The 19,703-nt window shown below is 38.8% G+C and overlaps 2 protein-coding genes and 1 non-coding gene across 5 annotated transcripts; 1 reads left to right on the top strand and 2 right to left on the bottom strand.

The window, feature by feature from the left end:
• Window positions 1–1,022: 1,022 nt before the first annotated feature.
• On the bottom strand, window positions 1,023–5,129 carry LOC131326450 (putative receptor protein kinase ZmPK1). The gene is made up of 2 exons (XM_058359240.1): window positions 4,666–5,129; window positions 1,023–3,198 (listed from the first exon to the last, which is right to left on the bottom strand). The coding sequence occupies exons 1-2, from the start codon at window positions 5,057–5,059 to the stop codon at window positions 1,169–1,171; spliced, it is 2,424 nt and encodes an 807-aa protein (XP_058215223.1). The 5' UTR covers window positions 5,060–5,129; the 3' UTR covers window positions 1,023–1,168.
• Window positions 5,130–6,195: 1,066 nt separating this feature from the next.
• LOC131326449 (serine/threonine-protein kinase ATG1c-like) lies at window positions 6,196–15,946 on the bottom strand. 3 transcript variants are annotated; one of them, XM_058359238.1, is made up of 13 exons: window positions 15,308–15,946; window positions 13,468–13,588; window positions 13,313–13,371; window positions 12,077–12,141; window positions 11,603–11,696; window positions 11,442–11,522; window positions 11,114–11,222; window positions 10,288–10,360; window positions 9,826–10,193; window positions 9,364–9,728; window positions 8,211–8,478; window positions 7,572–7,642; window positions 6,196–6,767 (listed from the first exon to the last, which is right to left on the bottom strand). In XM_058359238.1, the coding sequence occupies exons 1-13, from the start codon at window positions 15,545–15,547 to the stop codon at window positions 6,528–6,530; spliced, it is 2,154 nt and encodes a 717-aa protein (XP_058215221.1). In that variant the 5' UTR covers window positions 15,548–15,946; the 3' UTR covers window positions 6,196–6,527. The 3 variants fall into 3 exon arrangements, 2 of the variants coding, with proteins under 2 accessions (XP_058215221.1, XP_058215222.1); XR_009200001.1 differs by having other exon boundaries at window positions 6,618–6,767; window positions 7,144–7,642; XM_058359239.1 differs by lacking the exon at window positions 15,308–15,946 and having other exon boundaries at window positions 13,313–13,387; window positions 13,468–13,581.
• A 2,484-nt stretch (window positions 15,947–18,430) lies between these two features.
• TRNAV-CAC (transfer RNA valine (anticodon CAC)) lies at window positions 18,431–18,504 on the top strand. Its single transcript has one exon. It is a non-coding gene; the product is annotated as a tRNA-Val (tRNA).
• The last annotated feature ends 1,199 nt before the right edge of the window (window positions 18,505–19,703 follow it).

Below are 19,703 nucleotides of genomic sequence, written 5' to 3'. Positions count from 1 at the left end.
ATTAATTGTGTTTAAGATATAACCCTAACATGCTTTTATATATATAGGATATAAGACTCGGTGACTAAGAAACCTAAACCAACTGACTAACTAGAAAACATGAATAAATGCTAGACTAAATAGGAAGCATAATAAAGCCTAGATTATATGGTAACATAATATTTTCTAATATATGCTAACATCCCCCATCAAACTCAAGTACGTCTACCAACTTGAGTTTTAAAAAAGAAACCAGGAGCAGCCAGGAGCCATGAAGAAAACCAGGAGAAGTAAGGAGAAAAGAGGAGCTAAGAGCAGCCAGGAGGTTAGAGATTCAGGGTGAAATTTGAAAGAGCAAGCCAGTTACATATAACTATGAGTGCCCAACGGACGAGGACGAAGCGTAGACCGGCTGCTGAGATCAAGTATCCCTCAGGGCAGATATCTTACGACTCTGATACCATATTAGAAAAGTGAATTGCCAAGAACTTGCTTTCATTAATGTATCATTGATTGTGTCTAAAACAGAAGTTTTTTGTCGGAAAATAGTACCTAAAATCGTCAGAAGTGTTAAACGTTATTTTTCTCCTTCCCATATTGCTGGTTCTTCTGTACGTATCAAAAACTCAATTTCTTTTTCTAGAGGACATGCAATTAAATGGTTGCCAGTTTTTCCTCCTACTCCCTCCCTAGTTCACCTAATCACTTAAAACGGTTAAGGATTAAAATGTCGGAATAGAGGAAATATTATTATGCCTATATATTGCTTTGTAATTGTAAGCTCTAAGTGTGGCAATATGATGAGAAAGAGAAAGAAATTGGGTTGAGTTTCGTGTATCAGCTTTTGGTGCCTGGAATTTATTTGTTTGCCGCAGAAAAGGAATTTATCGTTTTTTCTTAATTTTATCGGTGAAAGTCAGTATTATCAGAATAGTTAGATTACCACATTGGAAGATGAGTTGAACTCGTGACATCATTTCTCTTTGCACCTAAGTGCACTCACTTAATGCCGTTGGGTCAAAGGTCTATGGGAGAAATTGAAAAAAATTCACCCTTAATTTACATGAGGAAACAACCGTGTAACTTTGTTGCTGGCCAGTAAAGTCGCTACCACAACCATTGAATAACAAGCATTATCAAACTCTACTCATCTTGTATTTCTGTACTTGCTTTGACAGTACAACTGCAATTACAGCCTCACAGGAGCAGAAATCTTAATAGACTCGTCGTCACATTCTGTTAGGACTTGCACCACCGAAGCCATTGTTGGTCGTTTGTTTCGATCTTCCTCGATACAAGAAAGACCGGTGCTAACCAATGTCGCCGCTTGTTTCCTGCTAAACTGCCCGGCCAATCTCGGATCGACCATATCCTCCACCCAAGAGTACTCTTCTCCCTCACCTTGACTCTTCCCTTTTGCTGTCCTAACAAACCTAGTAAGCTCGGCTTCTTGCTCCTCACCTTCACCCTCTACTAAAACCCAATTGGAAAGCCGAATTCCCCTCACCATTTCCAAGATCATCACCCCATAGCTGTAAACATCGACTTTTGCAGTAATTGGTAGGTTTGAAGCCCACTCAGGAGCCATATAACCTTTGGTGCCTCGGATATGTGAAAACTCAGAATTAGGCTGGCCTCTCTGATTCAGCTTTGCTAGACCGAAATCGGCAACCTTTGGTTCGAACTCCGTGTCCAGAAGTATATTTTCAGGCTTGACATCACAATGGATTACCCATTCCAAACACTCATCGTGAAGGTAGGCCAAAGCCTTAGCCGTCCCTATGGCAACTTTAAACCTCTCTTTCCATCCAAGACAACTGCTGGAAAACAAGTGCTTGTCAAGTGAACTGTTTTCTAAGTACTCGTAGACTAAGAGCCGGTGTCTCCCTTCCAAGCAGAACCCCCACATTCTCACTAGATTCATGTGACTGATTTTTCCTATTGTGCTCACTTCTGCCCAGAACTCTTGTTCCCCTTGAGATGCATCTCCCAATCTTTTCACTGCCACCTCTCTTTCATCTTCCAAAACACCCTTGTAAACAGCTCCCGAACCTCCTCTTCCCAGTTCTTGTTTGAATTTTTTTGTTGCTTTTTTCAGTTCACCGTAACTGAACCTTCTGAATTGACTGGATAGCATTCGGTATCCATCTTCAACTGTACCTGGCAACTCGTGCTTTCTGAAAAGAAGCCAACCTATTACAAAAAGGAGGATTTCGATTGCACCTATGGCTGAAGCAAAGGAGTACAAATAAGCCCATCTTACCCTCTTTAGAACGATATTGTACATGGAAGCAGTACCAAGCAAAACTTCAATGTCACCGGATTTGCATACGAGGTTGGAGCCATTCGGTACTGTGTATTCAGATGTTTCCACATTAACAGGCATTTTTAGGTAAATCCTGCTGGGAGAATTGGGAGTGTGGAAGCCGTTGAAGAGGGCACTTTTTAGGAAACAAACCCCCTCACCTAGGAGCCTATAGTTAAATGCTTCACATCTACAATCCATCAAACAGATTTCTTTGCATGCATCAAATGAAATTGTAGTAGTATTAAGATCAAACCCATAGTAATCCGAATACAAAAGCTCCACAAATTTCACCGGCTGAGGATTCGAACACGAAAGATTGAACTTGGGCTTGCAACCCTGATTCCAGTCACTCGGATCGATCACCTCATAACCAGGAGTGCATGTGCACTTTGCCCCTCGGCGGTCATATGCACAAATACCATTCCTACCACATAAACCATGAACAAGACATTGTTGGCCGAGAGCCATCCATGACACTACCCATGATCCCGTCAAATGGTTCAAGCTATAAAGCCTTAAATTCCCATCATAATCCAGCGTTAGCCGCCTTTTAATCCCAAAACCCATGTCAGTAGCATTGAATTGCAACTGATCACTTGAAAAAAACCTACCCATATCATCTAGAAATGCAAATCTGCTACTGTTATAGTTTGTTCTTCCATTTGCATAGATAGAGAAATCAGGATTAGGCCAATACAAGCTCGATATATCGGGTCCATCGTAGACCAACCTCAACACATTGTCACTGTCAAAGTACAGACTAAAGTACCCAGAAGCATAAGTTCCATTTCTTAGTGAAGATATCAGTTTCTTGCTCTTGGTAAAGGTTTGATGAGGCAATAGAGTATCAGTTGGGAAATCAAAGCTTTGCCACAGGATTTTACCACTTGGGTCTCTCAAAACAAGGTTTCCTGCAAGGGGGGAGCCAGGAAATTCAATCAGTCAAGAAATAACTTCACACACACACACACACACACACATATATATATATATAAAATATACAATGAGTTTCCTATGAGGACCTTAAATAGGCTCCTTAAGTGCGGACCTCCTCATTTCTCTCATTTACCGATTGAATTTCGATGATCCGAGCCACTCAATGTGATCAGAATGTGATTTTGAGGGTACTTGCAAGAAATCGGTAAAAAAAAAATGACCGAAAAGGGCTTGATTTGAGCAGTTTTTGTTTGAACCGTTCAATAAAAAACTGTTCGGATGAACCCCTTCCCGACCATTTTTTTTGACGATTTCTCGCTGTAACCCTTAAAATCACGTTCTGATCACATTGAGCGGTTCGGATCATCAAAATTCAATTGGGATCTATGAGGTCCGCACTTAAGCTAAGTAGGGGATCCCTCATAAGAAGGGGATTCTATATATATATATATACAGGGCACTTCTAATGCGGGCGCCCGCATTCAAGCAAGTTGCGGACTTTGCCTTTCCCGATCGAATTTCGATGATCCGAGCCGTTCAATGTGTTCAGAACATAATTTTAAGGGTACTCGCGAGAAATCAGAATAAAAAAAGACCGGGAAGGGCTTCATCCGAGCTGTTTTTGTTTATTTTTTATTGAACGGTTCAAATAAAAACTGCTCAAATCAAGCCCTTTCCAGTCATTTTTTTCCCGATTTCTCGCGGGTACCCTTAAAATCATGTTCTGAACACATTGAACGGCTCGGATCATCAAAATTCAATCGGAAAAAGGGAGAAATGGTGTGGTCCGCAACTTGCGTGAATGCAGTGCCCTGTATATATATGGGTAAATAAAGTAACTTTACATGTATGTCCTTATTTACTAAAGGAAACTGATTTTTGCTTTTTAATGATGGCGCTCCATTTTTAACGTGAAGTTACAAGTAATTTCATGAATAAAAGAAAGCTTCATCAGTAAAAAGTGAAGCGTGAATATCAAAATCCTTGATCAAAAGAGGATTCTTTTTTTTTTTTTTTTGAAAAAAGAAAAGTAGATTGACAATAGAGAGACACCCGCGCGCACCCAAAACAGAAACAACTTTTACGTAGTTTGGCAAATTGCCTACTCCATGGGTAGCTGATTTGTATTATGGAGGGTTTACGATCACTCACCCCAATCCCGTTGCATACCCACCCAATCCTTACAAATCCCTCAGACTACATTTTTGCTGCACTTTTGAAGCTTTACAAGCATACCTATTTTAAGGCAAAGGATCGGAGAAGAAGCCAAAATGAACAAGTAATCTTCAACTTAGGGGCCATTGTCAACAATGGTTGCTTGAGAAAGTATTGTTTGATTAGTAAAATCGACTTAAGGGCTGGCACTTGAGTTGAGTCGAGGTGCGCGTAAATTGGCATCGACACCATGTTATGAAAAAATTATTGCAAAATTTAGTTGTTACCTGAATTAAGAAGCTCAGCCCTTTGAGCAGCAGTAGAGCTAGTATTCGTCTCCGTCTCCCAAGCAACCGAGCCATCGACATCAGTTACGACCATGGCTCCATCTCCCCTCAGAGAAATTCTCGAGCCCCGCCCATTAACCGGCTTATCCCGGTTAGCCATCCAAACAATGGTTCTGTCTCTCGAGTTAGTGAACCAAATCCCAAAACCATAAGCGTTGGTTCCAACCCTGTAGAAACCACAAGTGAATGAACTGTCTGGTGAGGTGATGAGGGCTGAATCATCTTCATCTTCTTCCACAGAGAGAGATGACCCTCTTTCTAAATAATTCCGATTCTGTGAAGTTGCAAGTGTAAACAAGGAGAAGATGAGAATAAGATCAATTGGGTTCCTCATGGTTCAATAGATTGTTATGAAGCACATTTTAGTTTAGGATCATGTGTTGGTATTTGTATTTGAAGTTATGAGCCCCCTTCTTATAAGGAATCCCGCACGTTCTTAACAAGGAATCCCGCACGTTCTTAACGTGAATTTCTAACCTCGGCCACCTTGTATGAGATCCGACGGTCGAGATTAAAAGCCTGCATATTAATATGTACGAGAACCCTTATGAGAAGCTCAGTGCATATATAACTTCTGTTAACCACAAAAAAGAAGTCAATATGGGTGTCCTGAGGATTATTAAAATAAAATAAAAATATGGGTGTCCTGATTGGTTGTCATGCTAGTCATGTACCTACATTAAAAATTCTGAGCCTATTTATCTTGACCAACCTGCACTACAAATTGGGTAAATTTCAGTGACACCCCTGAGATTTGTCTTAATGATAGATATCTCTCACATATGAGGAATGATTATACACCCTTGTAATCAAATGTTCATTTTACCAACACCCAATCAACAATTGTTCGACCAAACACGTGATAACAAAAGTGGCTTATATTGACAAATTTACTCTTGACTTTGTAATAATAGTGTAAATAATAAAAACTCAATTCTCAATTTTTTTACCCAAAAGTAGGAGAAAAAAAAACGTTACCCAAAAAGTTTGCCCTTTTTTTATCAAAAAGGGCTTTTCCAATGGGTAAAAAAAGAAGAAGTCATTTTAATTCAAAAAAGTGAGGGTTGATAAAATTTTAAAACTTTTTGTTATCTCAATGAGAGAATTTTTAGATGTAAGTCACTTTTGACTTATTTCATTACGTGTTTATACATACAATTGTCGATTGAGGTGTCACTGTGTCAGTGAAGAGCTCATAAAAACCATAGGGGTTCATAGCTACTCATACGTGAGGGGGCATCCGTCACTAAGACAAGCCTCAAGGTGTCGTCATGAATATTTGCTCTGACAAGAGATGAATCTTTGGCAATTACTAGTCTACCCTCCTATTTCCAAGTTGATGCTGTCGTCAATTTTATGCTCCCTTAATGTTCCATATATTTCAATAGATAGCCAAACATAACTATCCTACCTCAAGAAAGACTGAAGTTCATAGTTCTTTTTCCTTGATCCTTGCAACACCACAATGTATATTCAACTACTCAACTCTCTATTGCCATAGCCATATAGGTAGATCCATCCATAATAGTCTATCAGCGTCAGTCACAAAATGAACCTTTTCACGGCAACAGTCATCTCAAAGAAAGATCACACTAAGGTGAAAAAATTGAACATTTTACCAATCTAAAAATTACATAAATGAGGAAACTAACATATAGTCCTACAACATCATCCTATCCCATATGACGGTGAACTACAACATCTCCCGGTCACCCAAAAGAATAGCTGTACAAACAAATAATTATACATTGTAAACAGGGGCAACCATCGGGATTTGGTGATGAAAGGTGAACACACATGCATTAAGGCGGGCATTGTTGATCCTCACCTTGAAGCAGAGCCATCCTTTGAGACCTTGAATGACTTTGCCTATTATTGAGGACATCAATGTAATTTCGCAGTCTATGCCGGTCAGAATTTGTGAGAGAGAAAGGAGGGTTAAGAATGAGGGATGGTGCTTCGACGAGGAGGAAAACTAACAAGTGCACCGCTTTTGAATAGCGAACAGCTGCATTTTCTGTATCGCCCATGTACTCGTCAACCTGCCAAACACAAACGAGTAATGACACCTGATGTTATTACCCCAGTTAGAAAGATTTCGCAGAATACTGCAGTTTTAAATGCAGAAGGTAGAAGGGGAAAAGAACTGGAAGTGTTAACACAAGCCAAGAGCTGATATTTACACATGACAAAATCAGTTACTAAATGCTTAATTATCCAGAAGAACTCTATGAATTTACATGCATTTGAAGATTGTGTCTCAGCTCATTACAAGTATTCAAGTAAATATCAACAAGAAAATAAACATTGATCCTATATGACCATGGCACAGATGGTCACCAAAAAATCAATCTGACAAAAGTTAAAAGCTATAATTAGTTCAAATCAAAAAGGATCAACAATAGACAATTTTTTCACCTTTGATTTTCCCTTTTCAAAAATGGGCCTCGCAGCCCAGTAAGTAGATTCCAAAGTGATCTCAAGGTAGAACTGTGAAGTCAGGATTTCATGATTGCCATGAAAGCTTTGGTCATATTCAAATTTCAAAACAAGAAGTTCTGTGTCTGAAGGAAACCAAACAAACAAAGCAAACTTAACAAAAAATAAAAATAAAAAGTCTTCTCGTTTCGAGCTAGTCACCCGGGACATTAAGGATAAAATGTTTGGCCTGATTATCTCTGATCAATCCAAAGAATTACAGCTAGAGTTCATTATAGTTCTAACATAGATAATAATGAATGGTTGTAAGCTATCTTATTCTTGTCTACCAGTCCACTGGGCTTACTCCTGCAAATGGTTTGGAAATGCATACCATTGGTAGTCCAAGATATAAAACAAATACTTACAGCGCCATGTCTACCCAAAGCAAGGGCAGACTGATATATGGTCTCCATGGCATCTGGCATCTCCGTATTTCCTGAAATAATGAGAAAAAGGACTCGTATAAGTATCCCGTTCGCTACCCAACCGAACCATGAGAGCAAGCTCTTACATGCTGACATACAACAGATTCACATTTCCAACCCATGCAAATGAATAGAGATCCAGGAGACACTCAAATATCTGCTGTTAGAAGGAAATGGAAATACAGCCCCACCTTTCCCAGAGAAAAATAATCACCCAATATTCTGATATTCAAGCTCAAACAAATAGCACATTTAGGTTTGGGATGCAGCACTTCAACCAGAAGCGAAAGAAAGTACGTACATAAGTTATCCTCTGATGCTATTTTGTGCTTCCGAAACAAAACGTTTAGAAAATTGCAAGTTCATCACAAATACAAGTATAGAACACAGACAAGAAAGATAGGACATCAGCTAATGGAGTTACAAAGAATGATTAGAGCAAAAACAGTACTGTTTGATTTAGAAGGATACAAGCATGCATGCACGCACTGATTTTTACATGAATAATGAATAATGAAAATTGAAAAAGGTAAAGAAGCCTTTCAATCAATCAATAACATAAAGACTTAAAAGACATACCAGGCTCAATAAGCTTGGCAAGTTCCTCAGCATTCCCAACTTCATTAAGAAATTCCCTCTCAATCTGAGAGCATAACTCCTGCGGTCCATGAGTGCTGGCAATATCAAGACTCCCATGTTCCTGGTTAGGGCTCTCCCTCAATCTGGCCATCTCTTGAGTTGGGCTTCCTTCAATAGCTTGCGTGTGGCAAATGTGAAGAGCTTGCTTCCAAATTGCAAGTGTCACAAGCTGAATTGAGAATGCTTCAAGTTGTCTTCTGGACTCCATCTTTTCACAGAATAGAACCAATTTCATTATCCGGACTTCGAAGGCATTATAGCAACATTTCAAAGAAATAAAATCTGCACCAGCTGATATGTTCATGATACCAAAAGGTATACCAGTTGAAGATTCTAGTAACCCCTTTCAGAGCAAGCTGTGCATATGCGCAGTTGTTTGGATTGATGTATATAGTGAGACTCAGCACTGGATTACTATCCAACACATATTCTGATTGGCTATTGGTTTATGTACTCTGTATTAATTTAGCAGTGATTGAAGTATTTCAGAATAGGTTCACTATCGATTCTACAGATAATTCTTTTAATTGGTCAACTGTCGATACTTTAAGAACCTCCCCCGCCACCAAAAAAACAAACGAACGAACAAAACAAAACAAGCAGTTAGCACATAAGGATTAGTATTGATTTCAATCATAACCCATCTGATGGTACCTGTTGATTGATAATGGCACATTTCCAAGCAGTATCCAACAGATGCCCCAGATAAGAAGAGCAAACAATAAGTGATGATAATAAGAACAGTTATTTGGCTGGACATTCGCAGAAGTTAGAATCCTAATTTAAGGTATTTCAACTGGAAGTACATATCTTGCTGCCACCAATTAATTACAGTTCTTTTAAATGGGTAATGATTTCATGGGAATTTGGCAATTTGGGTTGGGGCCGTGAAACCGGGGAGGGGGGACGGGGGGAGGCAGGGGGCGAATTGGGTGAATGCTGGAGGTAAATTTGCCAATTTGACAGAGTTGCTGGTCCCAGGGGGAAAGATAACTTAATTTTCAACAGACACAGCTAAGGCACTCACTACCATTGGGTAAGGGAACTGTAAAGAAAGCTATTTGGTCGAAAACTCAGATTTGCTTGGAATTACCTTTTCATTCACTAATTCCGTGACGGCAGATGCACACCGCTTCAACGACTTAATCCTGGTTATGCAGTGAGGTGATGGCTGCTCTAACGCATCTCCTATTTCCATGGATCCCTGTGAGGTACCAGAAGGAGCAGAGCTGTGGCTATCCAAGCTTCCACTGCACCCAAATCTACTCCCTGTTGCACCAATGATGGGCATTGGGGCACTTGGGGCAGAGTTCATGTTTGCAAATTCTTGTTGGGGACTCCCTGAATTGCACGGCAAATGGCTCAGCTTGGAAGCACAAGGCGGAGAAGATGACACATCCATAGGGGGTCCAGAGACAATAACATATTCCTGATCAAACAACTCCAATGAATCCACAACTGTAGAATCCATGCATACCATAGCAAAATTTAGCAGGACGGATAGTTGATTGTGACAAAAGAAGAAAAAAAGTGGAAAACTAGGGAAAGAAGTTACCTCTTGGATGCGTGTCCATTGGCCTTCGGTCTGCAGACTTGAAAGATTCTTTTAGATTTCCTTCAGAAGGTATACGACTGTCAAGCCTTAAACTAGTATTTTCAGGTTTATGTGCGACACTACTAAACTTGGAAGAAAGATCCATATTGTTTGAAGTGGTAGGCACTTCCTTTCTGTCGCCGACAGAAAATCCAACAGTGGACTTCATCGAGGGCTTCCTAACAAAGGATGGGCTCCTATCAGATCCATTGGAAACATCGTCAAGACTAAAAGGCAGATTATCTTCTTGGGAACCTTCTTCTGCATTCCTCACTGGACTGCGTTCAGAAAAAGGAAAACCAACTATTGTTTTTGGTGACCTTCTATTCCTGCATAGCATAGAAGAATTTTTTAATGTCAGAGTAAACGATCGGAACCTTTTCATATTGGTAGCACGAAAGTTAAACACTTTGCCTCATTTACCTCAACAATTCATTTGACTGCCTCTGAGACAGAAAAGGGTGGTTAAAAAACTCTTCGAATGTCAGCCGCTCCACTGCAGATGGAAAATATGGAAAGATTAGTAGGGAAAGGGAGAACATTGAATTGTAGTTAAGCTCATCAAATCTAAACAATGTGAGATAATTTTAACTCTAATATTTTTCTTCTATAATTCCTCTGCTCAATTTGTTCCTAATAAACAATGAAAATGGCCTATCATAGCATTATTGTGGGAAAAAATCAAGTAGCCAACATCATAAATATCATGCCAAGTTTGCTCACTATTTCACCATCGAGCACTTGAATTCATCATAACTGTTTAGAGAGGTTACTGCACAGGATGTTCAAAAAAGCTTCCAAATCAACGAAGATATGTCGTCCAACATTGACTGTCCGCATCTTATAAATTCAGGTGAGTGAAAAGCTATCAAAGCCAATCATGGATTAATTATGTCACAGATTTTGCACATTGGTGAATACAAAAACATGATACAGAGTGAAACCCCTTCGAGACTTCCTACTTTAATCACCCATAGTACCAAGCATGAAAAATGCAGCTGGCCATACATTGGGCCCATCTTATGGATGTCACCACCATGCCCTTCAACTTTACAGTAAAAGCTATAAAGTAAACCTGCAGCATAACAATTCAATTGCATGGCTTGCATACAGCAAAGCAACCTATCCAACGACCAAGGCCTTTTCCTTGTGGCAGGAATCCAAAAATAGAGGTTCTATATAAGAAGTAACTGTACTTGCCTTTTTTATCTTGCATGCAGCCAAAATGAAGCAGATAACATTCAAATACCTGGATTACGGCGCAGCAATTTTCGACACAAATCAATGCACTCCGAACTCAAATTCCTTCTATCTGGAGGAAATTGCAGCTCGGTTGATTTTACAATATTCTGGAGCAACTGCACCACACATGAGATGAAAATGTTCAAGTGAATCAGGTCAGATAGACAGAGCATTAAAACTTACTGACATAACAAGCCAACGAACTTATAGGAAACGTAGAACTTTAAACCACACTATGAAAAGAAACTAATCCCTGATGACTAACAAACTATGAAAAGAACTTTAAACAAAACTAAATTACCCAGACTTAATAATAAGAATAAAGAGTACTACACCTGTATTTGATTGCTTCCTGTAAATGGGGTTTTCCCTGTCACAAGCTGAAATAAAATGGCACCAACACTCCAGAGATCTGCCTGCGTTTCCAGTTCAAGGTTAACAGGACAACGAATAAATAAAAGTCCAAAGTGTTTCTATAAGAAAAAGTGGATGCCACCTTAGCATCATACTTCTGAAGTTGCATTATTTCGGGAGCCATGTATAGTGGTGAACCACACAAGGTTTCTGCAAGGCCTCTAGGTTGCAGAGATCTGCAAAAAAATTTATCAATGTTTGTACATGTACTTGGAGCCATAAGTGGAAGCATTTTGGGAAAATTTGCAAGACTAAGCCAGTAGGAGCAAAAAGCTACTATATAAATATAACCATGCAGTTTTTGGAGTGAACTTTTTGAGTAGTTGAGACATTCCATGTAGAAACAGAAGTTCAAGACTTTCATTTCCTATTCTTTAAATAAACTCCAAACTTCTATTCAAGCTCTCAAGCAAGCAGTTAACAAAGCTACTTGAGAGAGAGAGAGAGAGAGAGAGAGAGAGAGAGAGAGAGAGAGATAGAGAGTGTATGCATTTCTTCCAAACATTATAAGAAGATCCATAGGTAAGAAAATAAGTAATGCTGACCATAACTTTACCTTGCAAATCCAAAATCTGCAATCTTCAGGACTGCATTATCACTATTTGTGGAGAGAAGGAGATTCTGTTATACAAATGATTACTACATTAGAACAATACACATAGGATTGCAAAAAATAGATGATGTTCCAGATAAATTCCTTCGCAAACAGAAAGCTCCCTATTATCATGTCATGTAAGAACTGAAAATCATACGTATGCATTTCCTCAAAAGACTGAAGATACGAGTGCCCCCACTTCAGTTACTTGCCTATTATTTCTTGATTGTTCACTTGGTGTTAATTAACTCTCTTTATCCTAATTGCCCCATATTTACAATTCAAGTATTCAATGACGACAAGAATGAAAAGTCCAACAACACAAGCACCACGATCAACCACGTTGGTTGTACTTGATCCACTTTCCTCCAGGACAAACGGGGTTGAGGTTGGACCACTTTGTTCTTTTACAAGTTTTGAGAAAAAATTTACTCCTTGCACGGTTCTCAATAAGTTTCTCTATCTCTCTCTCCACTCATTACATCAAAAAAAATTCTCAAAATTCAAAACCAAACTAAGTGTTTATGTTTATGTGCCTGGAGCAATCTCCAAGATAAAGGGCTTTGAGGTTGCTCAATCAAGGCAAGGAGAAAGGAACAACAGTTTCTCCAGGCTGCAGGGAAGGGAAACCGATAAGAGGGTAAACTGGTAAAGGGTGTTAGCATATTACTCAATTTTTTACCAGTATACCATGTTGCTTGCTTTTGCCACTATGCCCCAACCTAATGGCACAGCTGTAAGAAGGATAAAGCCTTAAAAAGAAAATATTTCCCTTCTCCCCTCCTGCATATTTATGGGCCCAAAAATAATTGTAGGCCTAATGGGAACTCTAACCCCTCCATTTTTCTCCCCATTCCCTTTCCTCAATAACAACTAACAGAAACCCTCCATCACGTTAAATTTGTGTCCCTTTCTTTCTTTCTTCCACTCTTCCGTCAAATCTCTAGTAAGCTCCAGCTCAGGGTAGAGGAATTGACTCATTGAATTCTTCCCTAGAATAAAATAATAACATCGGAATTGGAGCGAAATATAAAGAGTATCAACATTTGGCATCTTGATTTGCAGCCACACAGAAGTATATACAAAATCTACATTATAGTAGGAAGATGGCTTGGCATTTTTAGAATCATGTAAATTTTGCCTGTTATCTATGACCGCTAAATATTGATGAATAAACCAGGGAGTATCATAGCCTACCTGTGGCTTTAGATCTCTATGTATAAGATTATTGTCACGAAGGATTTGTAGACCAGCCGCTGCATAACTCACGACCTAATTACCATCAGTAAAGGGCAGGCAGGTTGAAGATGGGAAAACTAAACAACACAGAAAGAAAAATATGTCAAACGTACCTAGCTGATGCATAAAGTACTTAGCTGTAGCTTCTGGAACTCTTCCTTGACGTTGTTGAATATACATAGAAAGGTCACCCCCTCTACAAAACTCCAACACAAGATGTATTCTTCCAGTTTCCTAAATGATATGTACATGCAATAAAACCAATTATGACCAAAAATTTGAATTGCCTCCTCATGAGAGCCCTAAAATAGACATGCAGATCTACAAAACAGATTTGATAAAAGGAAAAAAGGGTCCAGAGTCTGCTATTGTATGTATGTCATCTTAAATATCCAGATTCATAATGTAACCAATACTGCTGCTCCAGTAAATTCTGAAAAAAGGTAATACAAATGAATGTCACCGAGGTAACTAAGATGTGCAGCTTACAAGCTACCCCAGTTCCAAGTCTTCTCCCATCTTCCATTAGACACAACCTCCAGCTAAGTGACTTTGAGCTTTTTCAGTGCAAGAAGTACATTAGACACAACCAAAAAACTCTATTCATTTACTTCTCCCATCTTTCTCACCAGCCACCAACTCATGCATTCTACTCCCTAACAAGTAACAACTTGCCAAAACAATATAATGAGCTACTCTTTCGGTTTCTAGAAACGAAAATACTCCTTCGAAAACACAATAACCTAAAAATAGCTCCCTTTATTTCTCTCTCAGTCACTCTAGTTTACAAAAACTAGTATTACGTTGAGCCTAGGTTCTAAGTTCCTGCAAAACAAATACTAACCGGAGAATGGAAATTTCACTTGCTTCTATTTTAACAGCAAAAACCTCAAAAAAATTGTCTTCTTTGCACAAAAACAACATAACATATATCATAGAAGTCCCTTCTTCCGCAACGGTGACCAAAGAAACCCTAAGATTTCAGTTACTCCTCTTTTACTACAACTTCTGAGCAACCAAACAATAGACACAGGACCAAAACATCCACATTCATTTTCTTCTCCAGCTACCACCTCATGCATTCTACTCCCTACCAAGTACCCGAAAACTTTATAATGAGCTACTCTTACAATTATTAGAATAAGAAATGACAAAACAACCAAAAAGCTTCTTTCTTTCTTTCCCAGTAACTCTAGTTAAGCAACTACAACTAACTACCGCTATGACGCTGAGTTTAGCTTCTTACACCCTCCAAACCAAACACTAACAGGAGACCTAAAATTTCACTTGCTTTGCCTTGAAACAGAAAAATAAACCCTTAAAAACAATTTGGCCCTTCCCTTCGCGAGAAATCCAAATAGCTTAAACCACAAAAGTTTCTTCCTCAATTGTATCCACAGAAACTCAAGTGTTACAGTTTATCCTCCTCCTGTACTCCAATCTCTGAGCAGCCAAACATAATATCAAACTAAAACCTCTCTTCACTCCACACAAACATAAAGATAAGCATACATATACATTCATAACCTACCTCACATATGGGCGTGCGCATGAAAACATCCTTGAAAAACATCCCAAACTACTAAAATTCACAAGAGCAATGATTGGGAACTACTAAAATAATGAGAGCAAGGATTGGGAGCGTGAGCCGAAAGCGAAAATTGAGAGCGGAAGCAGAGGGGCGTACTGAAAAACTACGTAATCAAACCCTGGGGTTGGCCTGGTGGTCCAGGCCTGCAACTTAGAGATTTGCTCCCTCTTAAAATCTCAGGTTCGAAACCTCTCTCAGGTGCTTTTAGGCCCGTTTTAATTAAGCTCCCAGCAAGTGGGATGCGGGATTGAGCCCCAGATTCATCGAGGGGCGTAAGTTGGCCCAGGATTTATCAAGGTGCGCGTAAGTTGGCCCGGACACTAGAGATATCAAAAAAAAAAACTATAATATGTAAAACGGACCTCAATGATGTCGTGCAAGCGAATGATGTTGGGATGATTAATCTGCTTCAAGATAACAATCTCGGACATGAGCGACTCCTGCAACTTCTTGTTCAACCGTCCCGTAACGATCTCCTTAATCGCCACCTCCGTCCCTTGGACCCTGTGCCTCGCGTGCCACACCACCGAGAACGAACCCGACCCGATTTGCCGGCCCACCACGTACTCCCCCACGTACCTCGTCGACGACTGATGAGCCATTTTAGCACAAAACCAGACAAACCCTCACCCCCCCAAAAAAAAGAATTCCAAACAGAACCCTAGAAATTCGAAGCTTAAAAAACAGGTAGATAAAAAAATTAAAAAAGAATTGGACGACGACGACACAACAACAACAACTTCTTCTTGGGTTTTGGTTTTCGATGGGAGTTGAGTGCTTGAGAGGATATGATTGGCGGTGGGGACGGTAATGGGGGTGGGGTTTGTTTAATGGCTTTTGATTTTGAATTTGTGATGATGATGATGACGATGGGATTATTGGAAGATTAATTGTTAATCAAGAAAGAGAGAGGAGGAGGATTAGGAAGTGGAAAACATAGATTTGGGTTGCTCGGGGCCTGGGGGCCAGGGTGCCGTGGCTGAAGTGCGCACCGCTAAGGGAGGGGGCCTTTGAGCTGTGTGGTTTGTGGCAGACAAGAGGGATGGGTAGCTGTCAAACAGGGTGTTAACCTTAGCTACATTTTTTGTTTTTGTTTTTTTTCAAAATAAAATTGATTTTCAAATCTCCCTTTTATCCAAATACACACTCTTTCTTTCTTTTTAATGATGTGAAGTTATTTTATTATCTTTTTTTATGTGTGAAGGAAAAAATGTATAAAGGGTAGTTTTGTAAACCTAAATATATGAAGGCAAAATATGGAGTGCAATTGGACAAAAAGAGAGTGTTAAAATCAATTTTCTTTTGTAATTGGATATTCGAGCCAATAGTCGAACCAATTTGTGTGCATCTTAGAACAAATCCCTTCACCTTTTAGAATACTCTTTCATTTTTTAATGGTTTCTTTCATGTACTTGCCCTCGAAGAATTATATGTAGTACTATCCATCAATTTTTTAAAACACATTTCTATCTTGAAAGATGATCACCGATTCGATGTTTCAAACTTTTTGTTGTTTGAATTGGGTTCTCACCAATCTTTAATTTGGATTGGAAGTGTCAGTCATTTACTCTAATTAATGGCTCCAATTTGCTCAATGATACTTACCGAGAAAAATTATTTGAGCAAATTCGTATCATTCATCATGTGTATGATTCCAATTCGAATTGTCCCGACTAATTCAAAATTTGGACCGAAACGAATTGAATCATTTACTGTTCAACTTAAGAAACCATATCCATCGGTGTTTTATGAACACAGATGTTTGCGTGATTGATGTGCTCTTCTTTTTTTGGAGTAATTTTGAGGGATAAGCAATGATTCACCTGAAGAGCATCCCAATCGTTAACTAACTTTATCAAACTAACTGACAGGATGTTACGTTACTATGAACCTAGATTATCACAACGTTGTTTAACGTTACGGTCGAAACGTGTAGAGATGATTAGCACAAATCAAAAGAAGTACGGCCTTTGCTCTTTGAGAAGTTTTTGAGTGCCAAGCGGGTATATATCACCGTCGGCAATTCGGACCGTTCAATCGTGTTTCGAACGGTCCACATTTATTCTCTCTCTCCCCTCACTCCACTATTCTCTTTCCTTTTTTTCTCTTTCCAAAATTTGAACCGTCCAAAAAACCTAACCCTAACAACAACAACTAAACCATGTACCGATCCCTTCCTGTCTTAGCATCCACCGACCAAACCACCACGCCAACGACTTCGTCGACTGCAGCCACCATCGGACCGTTAGGCCAAAACCGATAACCCCCATCTTGATAATTATCATCTTTTATTAATTATTGCCCCATCATCATATATGTTTTGATTTTTTTTTTCTATAATTTTTTTGTCAATTACCACTGTCAATAGTCGTCTGATATATATTGTCTGGCCGGCCTCCATCTTATGATTCTTATCTCGTCATACGTCTTCTATTTAAAGAAATTAAATCTCCAATATCTCATTCGCTTTAATTCTAGGAATAATTACAATCACCTCTATTTGGTGTTTGGAATTTATATTTTACCGTAGCGAGTTAGATATGAAGTCTATCGAATGACGACAAGAAACATAACTCCGGTTTTATATTGGTTATCGCTTAAAAAATAACATCATGCATGACATATAACTTCCATCATGAAAATTGAAAATTGTAACACCTTGTTCTATATAAGAAGTTTGTAGAGATGATTGTTGATGTGTAGAATCAGTCAATGTGATTAATTGGCATGTCACTATTAATTGTTTTTTTATGAGCTCGTATGCTTATTAATTATGGATGGAATTAAAGTAGGCAATAAAAATTGTATTTTGACTTGGTTGTGTTGGTGACGTGTTTCAAGATAATGCATGTGTTACGTACTCCAACAGTCAATAACAGCTCAACCACGACTGATCCAGCTCAGCATAACATAATCATAGACACTCAACAATAGCATAATAGATTTGAAGACGGGTGAATTTGTCATGAGAATCTTGTATCACTTCCGCATCCAATTAACCTCAAAACGAACGGGGTCAAACTTTACTACTAGTTCTTTTGAAAAACGCGTTCTTTTTGGCAATTATTGAAAATTGTATTTTACTTGCTTACGTACTTTAGTAAAGATATACTCCCTCTGTCCATACAGATTGCTAATTTTTCACTATTCACGCATTTCATAAACTCAACTATATTTTTTTAATTTACAATATTTTTATATGCAACATGAATCTGTTTGATAAATCTCACTTAGTTTTATAATACAAAGATTTTAAATTCATAATTTAAAAAAAAAAGTGAGAATAATGAAAATGTACAATTTTTGTGGGGCGGAGTGAGTACTTTGTTATGACTTATTTTTCAACTGAATTCGAAGAAATCCATGTAAATTATTTACTAGTTGCAGTCATAAAAATAGTGCAACAACCCCACAAATTATTCACAAACTTTGCCACTATTTCGATGTAAACTATAAATATATAAAGTAGGAAACAATCAGCCGTCGTCTGGGTGGTGTAGTTGGTTATCACGTTAGTCTCACACACTAAAGGTCCCCGGTTCGAACCCGGGCTCAGACATTTTAAAACTTTTGCTCCGCTTATTTTGTTCATCATGTTCGTGTTGCCGCAATCATTTTTACGGCCTTTTGCATCAGAACTTGCTCTCCATAAATTTTGAACATCGGCAGCCCCGTTGGTGGTTTTCGATCTTCCGATACATAATGCGTATCTAGGGATGGCAATCCCGGCCGCCCCATCCCGCCCCGCCCCATTCCCCGCCTCAAATGAATTGGAGATTCGGGGATCAGGTAGGAGATGAGGATAATTTTTTTAAAAAAAATGGGAAACGGGTAGAGGATGGTTATGAGTCGGTCCCCGCCCGGCCCCGTTTGTGTGTGTGTGTGTATATATATATATATATAAAATAAATAAATTATATACATAAATGAAAATTATATAGGAGTACTATCTTTATTATAAAATAGAAGTGTATGGGGACAAGTTGTTACAACGGCTCAAATTTGTTTGATTTAAGGGTTGATATGTGCTCTCCAACTCTCTTAAGAAAGTGTCACAATCTTTCAAATATTTCACAAAACTGTCATCTCTTTTTTTAGCCCCTCTGTCTCTCTCTCTCTCTCTCTCTCTCTTCTATCATCTTTCGAATCCCCACCGAGGTTTACAAATTCCGTCGGAAGTTAGGTCAATAAACATTCATTTCGATTATTAAAAAAAAAAAGAAACATTTCTTTGGGATTTTTTATTTATTCCGGCGAAGCTGGTTGAAGAAAGTTGCGTGAAAAGCTGGGCCAAGAAAGCGAATGTAATGGGTCTAACAAAGAAACCATTTTTTGAAAGTCGTGTGAAACATTCCTTTGGAATTTTTTTGGAGAAGTTTTTGGTGTCTGTTTCTTTCCACGGTGCAAGTAGTGTTTAAATTTCAATATAACTACTGTTCTGAGTAGAATTTGTGCATGTTCTAAATGTTCAAGAAATTTGGGTGATTTTTTTGGCGTGGGTGGGTAGGTGTGTTGTTAAATGTTACACATAATCAAGTTTTGTTATTTTGACTCCTCTTGACGTTCCGTTTTGAATGATAGTTTAGTAGTATAATCCGCACCCAAGTCCATGTGTTTTCAGATCCTCTTTTTTCTCCCTTCCTTTTTCTATTATCATCGGGTTGCTCGTGTCTGCATGGATAGAAATTGATACAATTCTTGGCAGAAATTGAATTTCAGAATAGTAACTCTATGGGTACATAATTTTCAGCAAATTGA

Source organism: Rhododendron vialii, chromosome 5a, assembly GCF_030253575.1.
Source record: "Rhododendron vialii isolate Sample 1 chromosome 5a, ASM3025357v1".
NCBI lineage: Eukaryota > Viridiplantae > Streptophyta > Magnoliopsida > Ericales > Ericaceae > Rhododendron > Rhododendron vialii.
The sequence above is the reverse complement of the archived record's forward strand: the minus strand, read 5'-3'. Positions and strand labels throughout refer to the sequence as shown.